The following is a 15,068-nucleotide window of genomic DNA, read 5'->3' on the forward strand; positions in this document are numbered from 1 at the left end:
ACACACACACACACACACACACACACACACACACACACACACACACAAACCCACAGTGAGGGAGAGAGAGAAAATGCGGTGCATCTGTTTATGTCGCCGTCATTGGTGTCTCATTAGTGAAGCCACGCAAAAACCATTCAAGAAATACACACACACACGTCAAGAGAGAGAGAGAGAGAGAGAGAGAGAGAGAGAGAGAGAGAAATCGTGTCGCGCACGTCTGAATATTTCGCAATTGTGGATCCCACAAAAACATTGCCATTTGCAGAAGCACAGCGGTGCAAAGTTTGTGCATCGCTATGTTTTTCCATTCAGTCTCTTTTATATGTACGATGGTGGCTCGTACAGTTTAATCATTGCGTTGGCACTTTTACGGCGGCCGCAGCAGGAAAACCTCTTAAAGACATGGCAAAACGTATTTTTTGCAAAATAATAACATACATTTGTAAGCAAAATTCAATAGCCTGCAGTCAGCAGGAAAGTGTGCAAGTGATTTTGTAAGGTAAACGAGTTATTCGTTTTAAATGAAGAGCGATGTAAGAGATGCACAGATCGTTGCCGTGACACTATATTCTGTATAGAATTTGCATTTCAGATAAGCAATGATAGATGGTGTTGATCAGTATTTGCTATTGGCATATGTTTTATGCGTTCGGGCGATATCTTGAATGGCAACGACAACAATGAGACGACGACGACGACGTCGACAGCGGCGTCATTGATGAGCATTTTCCACGGTGGTTTGTTGATACACACAAAGTAAAACATCCCGGCCGATACAAATGCAGTGTATCCAATAAAATTTTATGGTACATATTGCCTTGTTCAACACAACATATTTGTGCTTGGCTTGGCCATACATTTATTTTCCTTGTATCATCAATACGTTTTCATTCTATCTTCTTTCATTCCCATAGAAGCTGTTCCCTTTCTTTGTCGCTCTATTGAGAGTGTACGAGAGTGAATCATGCGAATCGAATCCAGTATTTGTGATGTAAATTGCTTGCACCCGATATCATTGGTGGTGATCAGTGGCTTGAATTGAGTGAACAGATACTCTATGTACAAGCGACTCAGTGACAGTTAGCGATAAATAATATCAAGCTTTATCGACGCATGCAATGAAATATAGCGTAAAATGGTCACATCTTTTACATTCATTCGCAAGCTCTTTCTCTGTGTGCACATATATGTCGTGTATTTAATTGCAATCTATTCACTTTTGAGTGCACAAGTGCACATATACACTACCGTGCAAAAGTTTGGAACCACTAGGTATTTTTCATACAAATTGACCATTTTTGGTGGACTCATTAACATATTTCGGAAACACCTGCACTCTTGATATTTTGTGCATAGTTTCTACAACGTTTCAATAGTAAATCACAGAGATTCCATCGAAAAATATTCATGAATTTCAAAAATATAGCAAATTGAATTTGTACTGTGTGAAAAATGGTCAAATTTGTATGAAGATTAAAACAGATCAAATTCAAATTGATATATTTTTTAAATACGTGAATATTTTTTGATAAAACCTCTGTGATTTACTATTGAAACGTTGTAGAAACTATGCACAAAATATCAAGAGTGCAGGTGTTTCCGAAATATGTTAATGAGTCCACCAAAAATGGTCAATTTGTATGAAAAATACCTAGTGGTTCCAAACTTTTGCACGGTAGTGTACATACATGCACACACTTGGCAATCGATATGATCGTTAATATTTAATGCTCACTTTGTTGGCGCAACAAAAAGGAACAAACGCTCATGATTTTCAACTTGAAATTGGATTTAAGCCGAAGAAAAATGCAAGCCCACACACATGAGAGAGAGAGAGAGAGAGAGAGAAAAGGGGAGCGAGAGGGGGAGATAAAAAAAACCTCTCAACAAATTATTCAATGCGGTGCGCTGCATTGTAGAAATAAAAACGTATGCAATTTTCGGTTCTAATTTATTTAACACAGGACGGAAAAGCAATTTTCACTACGAAATTATTCAAAATATAAAAAGAAGAGAAATAAAATTGAGGCATAAAGATGTATCTCTTCCCACCGATTGAGAGAGAGAGAGAGAGAATTTTATATACCAACCTTGTGACCCAGCGGGAAGCACGTTAACTGAAATAGCTGAACCACTTTTGTTGGAGCCTTTACACCTGCCATCAATTCGGTCAACGAAACTATCTATAAACGAAAAAAAAGAAAATACAAACGACATTCAAAATTATTTGGTGCATTAACCAAAATGTTTGCGAGCATCGGGCAAAGTGTACGATGAATTTTCGACAAATGGAATTCCGCTGAGCCAAACACACACACATACACACATAAATACAAAATGAGAGAAGCAATAAAGGACGAATTCATATACACAATTTCAAGTTTATGTGAAAACATGCTTCATTTTACAAACATCGATACACAAATATGCAAATTACATACACATCGCATCGCATTTTAGTTTGGCTCACATTTTTCTCTCTCTCCATTTCACTCCAACATAACGTTGAGCGCTCAACTCCTGGCTAAAGCCGAAGTTAAACGGAAAGATGGAAACTTTTTAAATTCGCATTTTTTTTTATCGTCGTTATTTTGGTGTGCAAAAGTGTTTATATTCAGTCTCGAACAATATACACAGCTTAATAGAGATATTCCATCATTTGGCATTCAAACACCATGCCAAATTCAAGTTCAAACCTATTCAAGTATTGAAAATACTTATTCTTGAAAGCACAAAAAATCGATTTTTCACTTCTTGACAACGAAAAATTGAAGAGTACAAAAAAAAGAACGAGAGAAAGAAGCAAACAACAAAAAGAAGAAAAATTGAAAAAAATGAAAATGAATACGAATTTGTATGTTTTCTTTGATACAATTTTCGATTCGAGAACAAAGGAAACGAATTCACGCTTTGCTACTTGATCACGTAAAGAACCAAAGTACCAATCCAACTGGAATATTCACATCGACAACAAGGAATACAATCAACTATGAAAAAGAGAAGCGGAAAAATGACAACGAATGCGGGAGTCTAGAGAACGAAGCAAGTGGGATAGAGAAAGAGAGAGGGCGTGAAACTACCAAAGGAAAAATTTTCATGCAAAGGAAAGCATGGCATTTAATTCGATTTCTTGCTAAACTCTTTGAATGGTTCACATCAAATTGACACAAGATATTGATCAAAAATTATGACATCCGCATCCAGCACATATTGAAAACACGAATACACATGCACACATGTTCAATGCATGAACGATGCTATCCATTTTGAAAGTTTATTCCATTCCATTCGCTTAAGGAAAAACGGCAAGCGACTAAACTAATTTAATGCTAGCGTTATGTAACAAACGGATACTTTTCTTTCGACAGCAACGGCAGTCATCGCACACTGTCATATGAACAGTAAATTGACTTAGCCAACTTAACGTTCTCGATAATTTAATAATTTTGTTGACATGAAGAAATGAGACGCGAGAAAATGCGCGGATGACGTTGGAATGTATACATGAAATATGGAATTTCAAAATGATTTTTCTCTCCATTTCATTAATTTTCAGCAAATACTGCATTTAATGGATCATTTTTCGTATACTGATGAATTATCTCATAACCTACTGATAAATATTTCGATTGAAATCTGCCGAAAATTCATTTTACAATGCACATTTGAAGCCGAGTAAAAATGACGATGAAAACAGCAGCAACAACAACAATTGTGAAAGAAAGAAAAAGAAACAATTTTACGCACCTTTTTATTGATTTTGTATTCCCATTGTTTGATATTTTGATAATGTTTGCGCGATACCGAGTGCACCGAAAAAACGGGACCATATTTTTCCATTTTACTCTTCTCCGGCCAGAATGATGGATATGCTTGCTACGGGCAAATAAGAAAATATAATCAACTCACAATGCCGGCTTTTTTCCTTTCACCATCATCCATTCAAGTATGTATGTATGTATATGAATGAGATGGATGCAGTAAAAAAAATGAATAAACTAATGAAGTGCATGCATTAATGAAATTGTATATGTTGTATCAATAAACAGAATTTCTGTGTAAAACTCGAAATTGCAAATAATATCGGTTAACAACTCACTGCGAAGAATCAAATAATATCTTTAATGCGAAAAATGGCGATGAAATATTGCGAATGAATTGAATTTAAAATGAATCAATAAGAATGAGTTTTGCTTGCAGAATGTATGAATTTGAGCGAAAAAAATATGAACCAAATTATTGCTCATATTCAAATCGGAAGGAAAATGTCGGAATGATTTCAATATTTCAGAAAAATGAAGAGAAAAAAAAACAAACACTGCAACAAAAACATCATTAAGTAGTTTGTAAATGCAAAACTATCGTTAATGCTACACATCGTTGTGTGTTGCGTGATGATCGATTCATGTTATATAAATAAACTTAATGTGCTTTTAATTTTTCGGTAGTAAGCGCGTGTATCGGGGTGTCGAAAAATAGAGACCAACTACGCCGCATACGTGTATACGGTGTGCGGTGATACGTGTAAAACTGTAAAAGAGTTGTAACATGCATTAAATATACAAACCGAATTCGGTGGAGGTTGACATAAAACCACAACAGCTGAACACTCTTGATCGTATACAAGCGACCAGAATTCGCCGACAGTGTGCTTCAATGGCCATTCGGTGACAATATATTCGCGTGGCTTCGTGTATCCCTGTAATAATGAGTAATCGAACGAGAATGGTAAATAAAATGGGAAAAAATTCAGAGTCCGGTGAGATGCGATGGGACATAGTAGTCATACTAGGTTAACAGCAACACATGTACCGAATATTTTGCGTTTTAAATGCGCGATTGAAATTGAATTCGCTGTAATATTATTTGTGTCGTTGTTCGATGGCTATCGAGTCTATACTATCGACAGAAGATGAAAAAAAGCAGCACGATGACTTTATTCACTCTTTCAATGGATTGAAATATATTTAATTTATCGCATCGCACAATCGAAAAAGTTTTCAATGATTTCGAAATCACATTTTCTCCATGAGCTCACTTTTTTCACTCTCTCTTCCTCTCTACCTCTCTCCCTCCCTCTGCATGTGTCTCTTCTTTGTTCTACAGATGTGTTTTAATAGCATGTTTGTGCATCCGTATGCAAACTGTGGAATGCTACTGCTTCTTCTTTTTAACACATACTGTAAGTCGCCATATTGGAAGAAATAATAACAATACACTATAAATATTCAATATGACCGCTTCCATTTTGCATGATTGTGTGTACGATAATGTGAAGAAGAAGAAGTAGTAGCATGCATAAAAAGTGTATTGGTTTTCATACGGATGTGTTTGTGTGATGATGAAAGGGAGCGAGAAAGCGAGAATGTCAACGATATAGAACTCCCAACATTCAATGGACAAAGTGTTTAACCCAAATTACTGATAGAGACCGAAAGAGAGAGAGAGAGAATCTGCGCAAATTGTATTCACAAATCAGAACAGAATCCACCAATTTGGAACAGATACAAATGCCATTACAATGTTATTTATGGCGATTATTCCGAAGAAGCTGCAAAGTTTCCATTGAGTGTTTGGTATAAATGCATTTGTGAGCATTAAATAGTTTGGGCTATTGTCAACGGTTACATTTTTTTTCCATTTTGCCTTGAACAAAAATTCGCTCTGTATGAGTTATTATCATGAATTTCAATGTCCCGTGTTCATTTTTTTTGCAGTCTCACTCTCTTTTCGTACGATCAATTATGGGATTAAATAATTTTTGACAATGGCTGACACGGCACAAACAAAAACTTTACTCGTGACCCAACCATTAGAGATGTTGAGAGAGACACAGGCACAGAGAGAGACCAAATCAATTTGAACGGTTTATTCATCTCCAATCAGTCGATGATGATTTGATTGTTTACACTCGGCAATTGGTTGGGTTTGCCTTTTCGATGCTGCGCGACACAGACACATCCGAAAAGAGCGCAAATGACAAAAATAAAAATTAATTACAGTCGGTTTTTTTTTTCACCACTTTGCTTCCATATTTTCCGTCGCATATTGTTTTTTTTATCATTCTTCTGTTCGATCGGCTACAATCACAGTTCATCCATGTTTCAATTGGAGACTATGAAATTAATTTATTTCGAGTCACAAAAGGGGGATGTGTCAAGCGAAGGGCTTGTGACGCCTGAAATACGGCCATATTTTCATATATTTCTATATTTCAGTCATATTCCGTCATATTTCAAATATTTGGAATATTTGATATATTCAAGGCATATTTCAGCTACATTTTTGACGTTTTTTGGTATTACCCGATATTGATGTGACTATTTCTGTTTGAAATATTTCTCTTAATTTTCAAATATGCGAAATATTTGAAATATAGCCAAATATGTCAAATATACGAAATATCAAGATGCATTTTGTGATCAAATAATGCTTCAATATTTGAAATATTTCACGTATTTGAATATATTTCACATATATTTGTTCGTCGCAAGCCCTTCGGTGTCAAGCGTTAAAAGCAGGCATTTCCGCGCTCCAATTTATTTGTTCATCATTCCCCAAAAGTCTCTCTCTTTCTCTCTTGGTTGCCATTGCCAATTTTCAATGTGATTGCCCTGTTTTCGATTTCAGTTTTGTTTGCTATTGAGCTCAAACCGTTTAATTATCTCGCGCCCATTTTGCCCCGCTACGATTTCGTTGTCCGAATTCGTGTTTCTTCATGCGAACAATTGGCGATCGCGTTTTTTCGATTGAAAGAAGGAAAAAATGGTAATGAACACATGCATACTTACATCAACAAACACAGCATTTATGTAATCGGTAAAAGCGTTGCCTTGAAACGATGTCAAGTATGGACGAAAATTATCAGCTATCGAATTGATGAAAAAAAAATCACATGATAAATTCAAAGAGAAGAAAAAAGGAAATTGAGATTGCCATTAGTTAGATCGGCTCGAATTTGTTGATGAATGATTTTGTGATGAAAACAATGGACTTGTACAAACTTACGTGGAACTATGAGGACATCTCGGTTCTTTTCTCTGTTATCAGCTCTATGTCCGCCGGCACAGTCACCAATTGTAAATCTAATTTCAGACATTTTGGTAATTGCAACAGCGTCGCCGAGCAGCAATATTATGGTGGAGGTGAAGAACAAAGTAGTGATAAAAAATAACGATTTAATTAGCATGTTTTTCACTTCACGTTGAGAATAGAACTCTAGACAGACAGTCTAGTGTGTATGTGTGTGTGTGTGCCAAAACACACTGGCGATGGCTATTTTACCTGGGTGTTTGTTTGCAAATTTGTGCATATTCCTTTTGATATTCATTCATTTTGGTGACTGGATCTTTGCGCGCTTTTGCCTTCAATCGTTCGGACAGTTCCGACACGGGAAACCATGTTTTGCCACACTTTATATGCTCCTCTAACGTATCGTATACGAATTTGTATTGGTCCTGAATTTGCATAGCAACCGGAATAGGAGACAGGGAGAGAGAGAGAGAGAGAGAGTATTAAAGCTTTCAATATAGACCTGTGTGTTTGTGTTTGTGTTTGTGCATGGGCAGGTTTATTATGTTTGAATGATGAGGGTAAATGAAGGTGAATTCTGTCCTACTTACCACATTTTCGATAAGGCCTTTGCGCGATTGTCGCAGCTTTTTGAGATAGCCGAAAACGTGAAAGCAATCTTCTTCTTCAGCCAATTCCATGTTTGCATCGATTGCTAAATAAACACCAGACCGGCCGCCGCCATCACTATCGAAACGCATGAAGCACACACAAAGAGAAAGAAGAAAGCCAAGTGATGAGCACAAAAACATACATTTACTCAGTTCCACTGTTTCTGTGTGTCTCGCTTTGGCGCGTGCGACCAACAAAGATTCACAAGTAAAACAATGGAAAGTGAGTGCCATAAAGCTAAAAATTGCTTAGGATGCACGTTGTGCCAAAAAAGCAGCAGCACAAGAAAGAAAAAAAGCGTGAAGAGATGAAAACGAGAAATCATGGCCGTAACACAGAGAGCGACACAGCATCCAACATGTGTACAAGGAATTCGGAAAAGCAAGCTCTGTGTGTGTACGTTTTTGTTTTGTTCTTTTCTGGTTGTGTTTGGCTTGTTTGGTTTGCTTTTTAACGACGTGAAGACAAGATTTTCACACAAACGCGCGCGCAATTCACTCGGCAACAGATACAGCCATCACAAGATAAAATGTAAAGTGAAACGCTTTGAAAGAGCCCAAATCAAGCACACACACAGCGAGCGAGCGAAAGATGATTCGGAACCTAAACAAAAACAGTGGAAACAAAAAAGAAGCAATGAAAGCATTTGGTTGTATTTGCTTACTTGCAATGCACCAGCATCGGGCCAACTAAACTGTTTGCCGTTATTATGTTCCCAACAACGGCACGAACACGACGACGAAATTCGAGCACAGCATTCGAAAATGGATTCGTATGCGAATGCCATTCCGTGTAGTGGAACTGAATTATTTGACGTTCTTCGGTAACGCCGCCCTAGAAATCCAAGTCCCGAAAGGAAGAACGAAAATGGAAAAAAAAACCAAAGAAAAAACGAATCGAAGAGAAAAGGCAAATACGATGAGTTAAATGCATGAAAATTGTACACAAAACCTAATTAAATTGAACGCGGAATGGGACGAAACATACAACCATACAAAATCTTGTGTCTTTCACTTACCTCGGCATTCTGCTTCCATATTCTGAATGTGCGAATTTGAAAATTAGCTAATTGTTCTTCTGCTACGATGCCAATGTGAATGTCGCCGTACATTTCTGTTTTGTCGAGCGCTGGTGGCCAATATTGTATGCACATCACCTGTGTATGTGTGTGTGTATGTGTTTATATGTTGCCAAATTGCACAAGAGCAAAAGCGAAAATTGAATGAAATCAAAGGAGAAAATTTATTAGTTTTAACGCTTTGAATCAGTTATGTGATAAATTAAATTGCAAGTATGATTTCAGATGCGAAGAAAAAGTGGAATAACCATAAAGTTTTTACTCATTTCATATCGATTATGTGTATTTTATCAGTCAACAATCGACACAATTTAATAGTTTATTTGAGTATTTGATCACAAGGTTTTCTTCCAAATGCATTAAATTTTTCATGGTTTTTTTTCCTTCTGCAAAATGCACTCATCATCAAGCGTTCACGTTGATCAAAGACATTCTCTCTCTCTCTCTCTCTCTCTCTCTCTCTCTCTCTCTCTCTTTCAATCTTCTGCTTTCTCCCTCTCCGCTGAATTTCTCAAGCCAGCGCAAACACCGTGCCAAACTTCAAAGTTTAAAATGAAATTCCGGAAGCAAAACCATATCAAAATCTACTGAAAGTCAAAACTTGTGGTATTTTTTCAATCTCACATGAAACTTTGTGCAAAGCGAATATTGAAAGGGAGCGTGCACATTTTTTTGGCTTCGAAACCAATGTTTCCAAAGAAAGTTAAAGAGAGAAAAAAGGACCATTTCAAAGATTAACATCGCACTTTTTTTCGTCTCATTTCTCGTTCGTTCGTATTCTTTCTCTTTCATTCGAAAAGTTTCATACGCTTCTGTGATATTGAACTGACTTATTGAATGAATTCGACCGTTGACTGGGAAAAATACACATTGGTTGCGTGTGCATCACGCTGTCTCCGTCTCTCGCTCCTACACAAAATAAAAAAAACTGTTCACGAGTTTTTTTAATCTTGTGAACTGTGATCAACACTTTTCTTCTTGACTTGAGCTACCTCACTTGCTAGCTCATCCGACTTTCTTCTTATTCACTACAGTTGCAGCCGAAATTTGGTGCTATGGTTATTACCTTTGTGAAATCGAATGTTTTTGTTAGCATGATGATAGCACTAACGTTCTCCTGCCAAACCATGCGCCAAAAATCATTGACCGTTTCTTCAGTTGGACCCTGGGTTACTACATAAGCGTTTGGTTTTAAAAGGCTCTGCACGGAAATAGAAAGATAGAAACAAATAAAATCGATTAGATAATTATAATAGAATTAAATGAATGCGCTCGACCTGAAAGTAAGAGTATTCGGCAATAACTCAATATCGAATGCGCCAAAGTTTTTTTTTATCGAAACAGACGAAAAAAACTGGTCATTACTTACATCAACATAAGAGGCATTTATGTAATCGGAATCAGGAACACCGTCAATTTTGTCCAATACTACGCGATTATAATCATATGGAATGCACTTTTGGTTTTGATTTTTCTGTTCATTGTTTTTTCGCAATGCGTGTCGACACGAGTTTGTTTCCACTTTAACGGCGGTCTGGAATATGTGTACCGCGCACCAAAACACCAATCCCGCATCAGACACAAGCATACGGGCCCAAGCATCAAAGAATGTAATACACGCCAGGAAAAAAAAAGAAGAAAAACAAGAGAGAAAAAAACAACCAATGACAAAGTTAGAAGAATACGCATATAATACGCTGTTGGGAATTTGCTAGACATCAAATCAAATGTTCACTCTTCAGATTTCGAAACTTTGTTTGACAACAATCAAAAATATCCTCGCTAGATCTTCTTTAAAATTTTCAAAATTTAATGGCATTCGATGGAGGCGTGCGCGCGATTGCACACACACACACTCACAGACAGAAAAAGAAAACTTTTCGTCTTCTTCTATTATTATTACAAAATGAGGTAATCATCGCGATAGTGCCATTAAATTGTGATTCAACTTCGTTTACTTTATGAAATGACAGCCGAAGATCTAATAATAATAATAAAGATGACGGGTAAAGCAGAATAACATAAAGAAAGCAGCGAATCGACGACGAGTACTAAGAATGACACGGCCAAAAACTTACTTGAAATTCTAATTTGTAGAGAACGCGAAACTTCCGGCGCTGTTCACAAAGTTTAACAAAATGATGAAGTTCTATGGGTTTATCCGGGATTGTTTGTGAAAATGAATTGTTTTCATCTGCAAAGAAAAAGAGAGGGAGAGAGAAAGTTTTGTGAGTGAAAGGATGAAAAATACTAATTTAATTTTATGTGTTTCAATGGAATGACACAAGAAAGGAGACGCGGTGAAAAAAAACGATGAATAAAACGACAGTACGCAGTTAGGATGTGCTAAGCAAAAGTTTCTTTTTTCTTCGCCCCAAAAACGAGTTTTAAAAGTGCCGTGTGAGAGAAATGACGATTGCATCACTTTACAGAATGATTATCCAGTGGAAAATTAGTTTAAATTTTTATGCGCATTGATTAGTTCATTTGCATCTAATTGAAAAATTGAATCAACAATTTAGGCAGACGCGACGGCATTTCCTGTGTCAACGCAACACTCGTTCTATTTTCTGATTTTATTTTCTACCGTTCGCTCGCACCTTTCGTCCGAAATTCAAGTTGATTCAACTGATTGCTCAAACAACACCTATTGATTCGTTGTAATAATATTTTGACACAACGAGTTTTTTGTATGAATGAAGGAAACTCTTATTTTTATATCCAACGTATGTAATCCATCGAAAATGCGATGGTTTTGGATTAACTGTGTTTCCTGCGTATCGCTTTTCATTCGTCAAAGAACAACGGAATTTTGCTGGCTCACTTCAAAAATTAGCATTACAAAAAGCGAATCTGCCGAGGGATACAACGACGCATACAACAGCATCACCCAAAAAACGACACAATCTTTCCACATCTACTCAAAACATACACACACACACACACACACACACACACAATGGATTTGTGTGGTAAAATGGGCATCGTGCCTAATGTTCACTGTGTTCACATTTCCAAACGGATTACACGACAGTAAATGTTTTCATAAATTAACGATGATTTCCACATTTACTGTGGCATTCGCCAGGCTTTCACAACGAAATTGCCTACCACATTTTCCGTGTTACACTGGTTCGTTTTGATGCATTCAAAAGGAACCGAGAAAAAAAACTGATGCTCCAGTTATGATTCTTCGAGAGAATTTCTAGTTTTTTCTCCTTCACACCTGAGTAATTAAAAGATAACACCATTTAAATTGAGATTACAACAAGGAAATAATTATGCAAATTATGGAATACGGTCTATGCACAAAAATGACACGTTGAACAGAGACACGGACTTGTGTGTAAATATTTGAATGCCGATTTCAATTGTGTGAAATGGTTTCGTCCATTCGAGGAAGTTGATTTCAAAATGGTCAGAGCCTTCGAAGAATTCTAAAAAGGCACTTTACCTCGATGAATAAACATTCAACTGACAGTATAGCTGCACAGTTAATAATATATTATTAATTATTATTAATACTATATTATTAACTAGGCGGTATTAACAACTGATACGTTATTAACATCGCCTGTTAATATCGCTATTACTTACTAGTTAATACCAGTTAAAACCGGTATTATCATACTAATATATTATTAACATGCGATGTTAATACCGATAGTATGATCATACTATATTATTATGATTTACATGATAATATTTTATTCACATCCATGTTAATAATTATTAACATTTCTGATGATATTTATTAACATCGCTGTTAATAATATGTTATTAACAGCCGATAATATCGCAAATTTTCCCATTTTTGTCGCGGTTTTTTACGGTTTCCGCGGAACTGATAGGAGATATCAACTTGGTGTCTTCGGCAAAGTTGTAGTACTCGAGGTCCTCTATCAGGACAGTTATCTCTTATCTCTTATCAGTTTCGCGAAAAGCGTGAAAAATGATAAGAAAAAAAAGTTCTATATAAAATTTGCTTTTTTAGTGCGCAATTTGCGCGCAACTGATAAGAGATAATTGTTTTCAGCAATGTGATAGAGGACCTTGAGTACTACAACTTTGCCGAAGACACCAAGTTGATATCTGTTATCAGTTCCGTGGAAACCGTGAAAAACCGCGACAACCCGCCGTTTTTTCGATTTATCGCAGAAATGGATGGTTTTTTCGATTGAAAATCGCCCTTCGGGTCGCTACCTAACATGAAATTGCCCGCCCGATCGATTGAGACTGGTCTGAACTGTCCCCGCTTTTCCGATTTCCCACAATAGCGCTTTTCCGAGAGTTTTCCAACCAAAAAGAGCATGTGTGCCATTTTACATTGAATAATTCCGATAAATCGGAATCTCGGAACATTTGTTATGGTGATTTACGGTGTAAAACAAAAAAAACATAAAACAGTAAAAAAAACAAACCAATTGCAATATTACTATGCACAGCACACATGCACTTTTTGGTTGGAAAACTCTCGGAAAAGCGCTATTGTGGGAAATCGGAAAAGCGGGGTTGATATCCTAGGGGCTTATTTGTCGTCACGAGTCAGCAAGACTCGTATGATTTTCATGTAAATTAAAAATGATTTGCGCTGAATTGCAAGGAACTCGCACTGACTCGCACCAATTTACGGAGATTCGTGAAGACTCGAACGAATTCATACAAATATATACACAAGTCATAGCATAGAAAGTGTATGGCATTTATAGCAAATCCGCGAGTCGATGCAAATCAGCTTATATACACATTGCAAACCATTCGGATCTCAGCTTGTGTTCTATAATTCTTTTCTTATTCTGTTTAATATAGGCAACTGGAATGGATGTGGATTGAAAATGAAATGTATTAAATTGACAATGGAACTAAGATCCACGAAATGTTTTATGAAACATACGAACTGCACTTATTTTTGGAATGGGCAAGTCAACCATTAATGATTTATAACAAGTTTTGCCATACATCATATGAATATATGTGGAGAATGACTTAATGTCTTCAGTGTAAAAAAAATGCTTCGACACTTTTATTTTCATCAAATTGAATTGTTTGAATGAAGCATTTTGATGGATTCGGGAATTGTGATAAATCCATTTTGTGTTCAAATTCACGATTTTTTAGTTGATCTATATAACTTGACATATTCCGTATGAAGATTCGATGCGCTGCCAAAAATTTGGATGGAATAATATTTTCATAAATAGATTCAACTAACACTTCACGATTTTCGTTTATGAATTCCACCAATTTCAGCGATATTCTCTATGTAAATAAGAGCCAAAGTCGATCGACAAGCAAAGACTGTTTTTTTCCCGGGATTTCAACACCCAAAACATCAAATACATTGTTGTCTGCCTTAAAAAAAAAAAAAAAAACATTTCGAAACCAACCATTTTAAAATTTTGTATTAATTTTAATTTTCTTGCAGTCAAAATGTGACAATATAAATGTTTTTAATGACAAAAAGTTGATTTAGTAGTCGATTATTGAGTGAATTGTGAGTTCAACTGGCATGCTCGTTGACATTTCATAGTTTCGTTCAGTGATTCGCCAATTTATATGAGAGACTCGTGAAGGACTCGCGAATCTTCATATAAACTCGTAAGATTCGTGCAGTTGCCTATGTGTTTTGAAATGACTCGTGAGATTCGCACTGATTCACACTGATTCGTGCGACACATAAGCCCCTAGTTGATATCTCCTATCAGTTCCGCGGAAACCGTGAAAAACCGCGACAAAAATGGGAAAATTTGCGATATTATCGGCTGTTAATAACATATTATTAACAGCGATGTTAATAAATATCATCAGAAATGTTAATAATTATTAACATGGATGTTAATAAAATATTATCATGAAAATCATAATAATATAGTATGATCATACTATCGGTATTAACAACTGATACGTTATTAACATCGCCTGTTAATATCGCTATTACTTACTAGTTAATACTACCAGTTAATACCGGTATTATCATACTAATATATTATTAACATGCGATGTTAATACCGATAGTATAATTAATAATATATTATTAACTGTGCAGCTATAACTGACAGTAGTATATTCTTTACTCGATTCCTTTGAGTTTAACGAAAATGAAATAGTCATGAATTTTATTGAGGGCTTTTTGATCATATATTTCTTTTTTTATTCGTTTCCTTCAATATGGAATGTCGTTTAATTATTCGTGAGTTGGTTTTTCGAGTTTGATTCCGAGCCAAAGTCAAAACAAACAACACAGAAGAAGAAGAAGAAGAAGAAGAAGAAGAAGAAGAAGAAGAAGAAGAAGAAGAAGAAGAAG

At 36.1% G+C, this 15,068-nt stretch overlaps 1 protein-coding gene across 2 annotated transcripts in view; it reads right to left on the reverse strand.

The window, feature by feature from the left end:
• LOC129577409 (receptor-type tyrosine-protein phosphatase U) overlaps window positions 1-15,068 on the reverse strand; it is a 134,538-nt gene that overhangs the window by 1,339 nt on the left and 118,131 nt on the right. For both annotated transcript variants that reach the window (XM_055464375.1, XM_055464376.1), the window contains 12 exons: window positions 10,843-10,958; window positions 10,134-10,298; window positions 9,831-9,965; window positions 8,705-8,842; window positions 8,351-8,520; window positions 7,626-7,761; window positions 7,288-7,460; window positions 7,012-7,088; window positions 6,795-6,871; window positions 4,571-4,702; window positions 3,751-3,879; window positions 2,094-2,186 (listed from right to left, as the gene is read on the reverse strand). In XM_055464375.1, coding sequence (XP_055320350.1) covers window positions 2,094-2,186; window positions 3,751-3,879; window positions 4,571-4,702; window positions 6,795-6,871; window positions 7,012-7,088; window positions 7,288-7,460; window positions 7,626-7,761; window positions 8,351-8,520; window positions 8,705-8,842; window positions 9,831-9,965; window positions 10,134-10,298; window positions 10,843-10,958 — 1,541 coding nt within the window. The remainder of the gene's footprint in view (window positions 1-2,093; window positions 2,187-3,750; window positions 3,880-4,570; window positions 4,703-6,794; window positions 6,872-7,011; window positions 7,089-7,287; window positions 7,461-7,625; window positions 7,762-8,350; window positions 8,521-8,704; window positions 8,843-9,830; window positions 9,966-10,133; window positions 10,299-10,842; window positions 10,959-15,068) is intronic.

The sequence above is a fragment of the Sitodiplosis mosellana genome, unplaced genomic scaffold, assembly GCF_009176505.1.
Source record: "Sitodiplosis mosellana isolate CC-2019 unplaced genomic scaffold, AAFC_SMos_1.0 Smas_scaffold_6197, whole genome shotgun sequence".
Taxonomy (NCBI): Eukaryota; Metazoa; Arthropoda; class Insecta; order Diptera; family Cecidomyiidae; genus Sitodiplosis; species Sitodiplosis mosellana.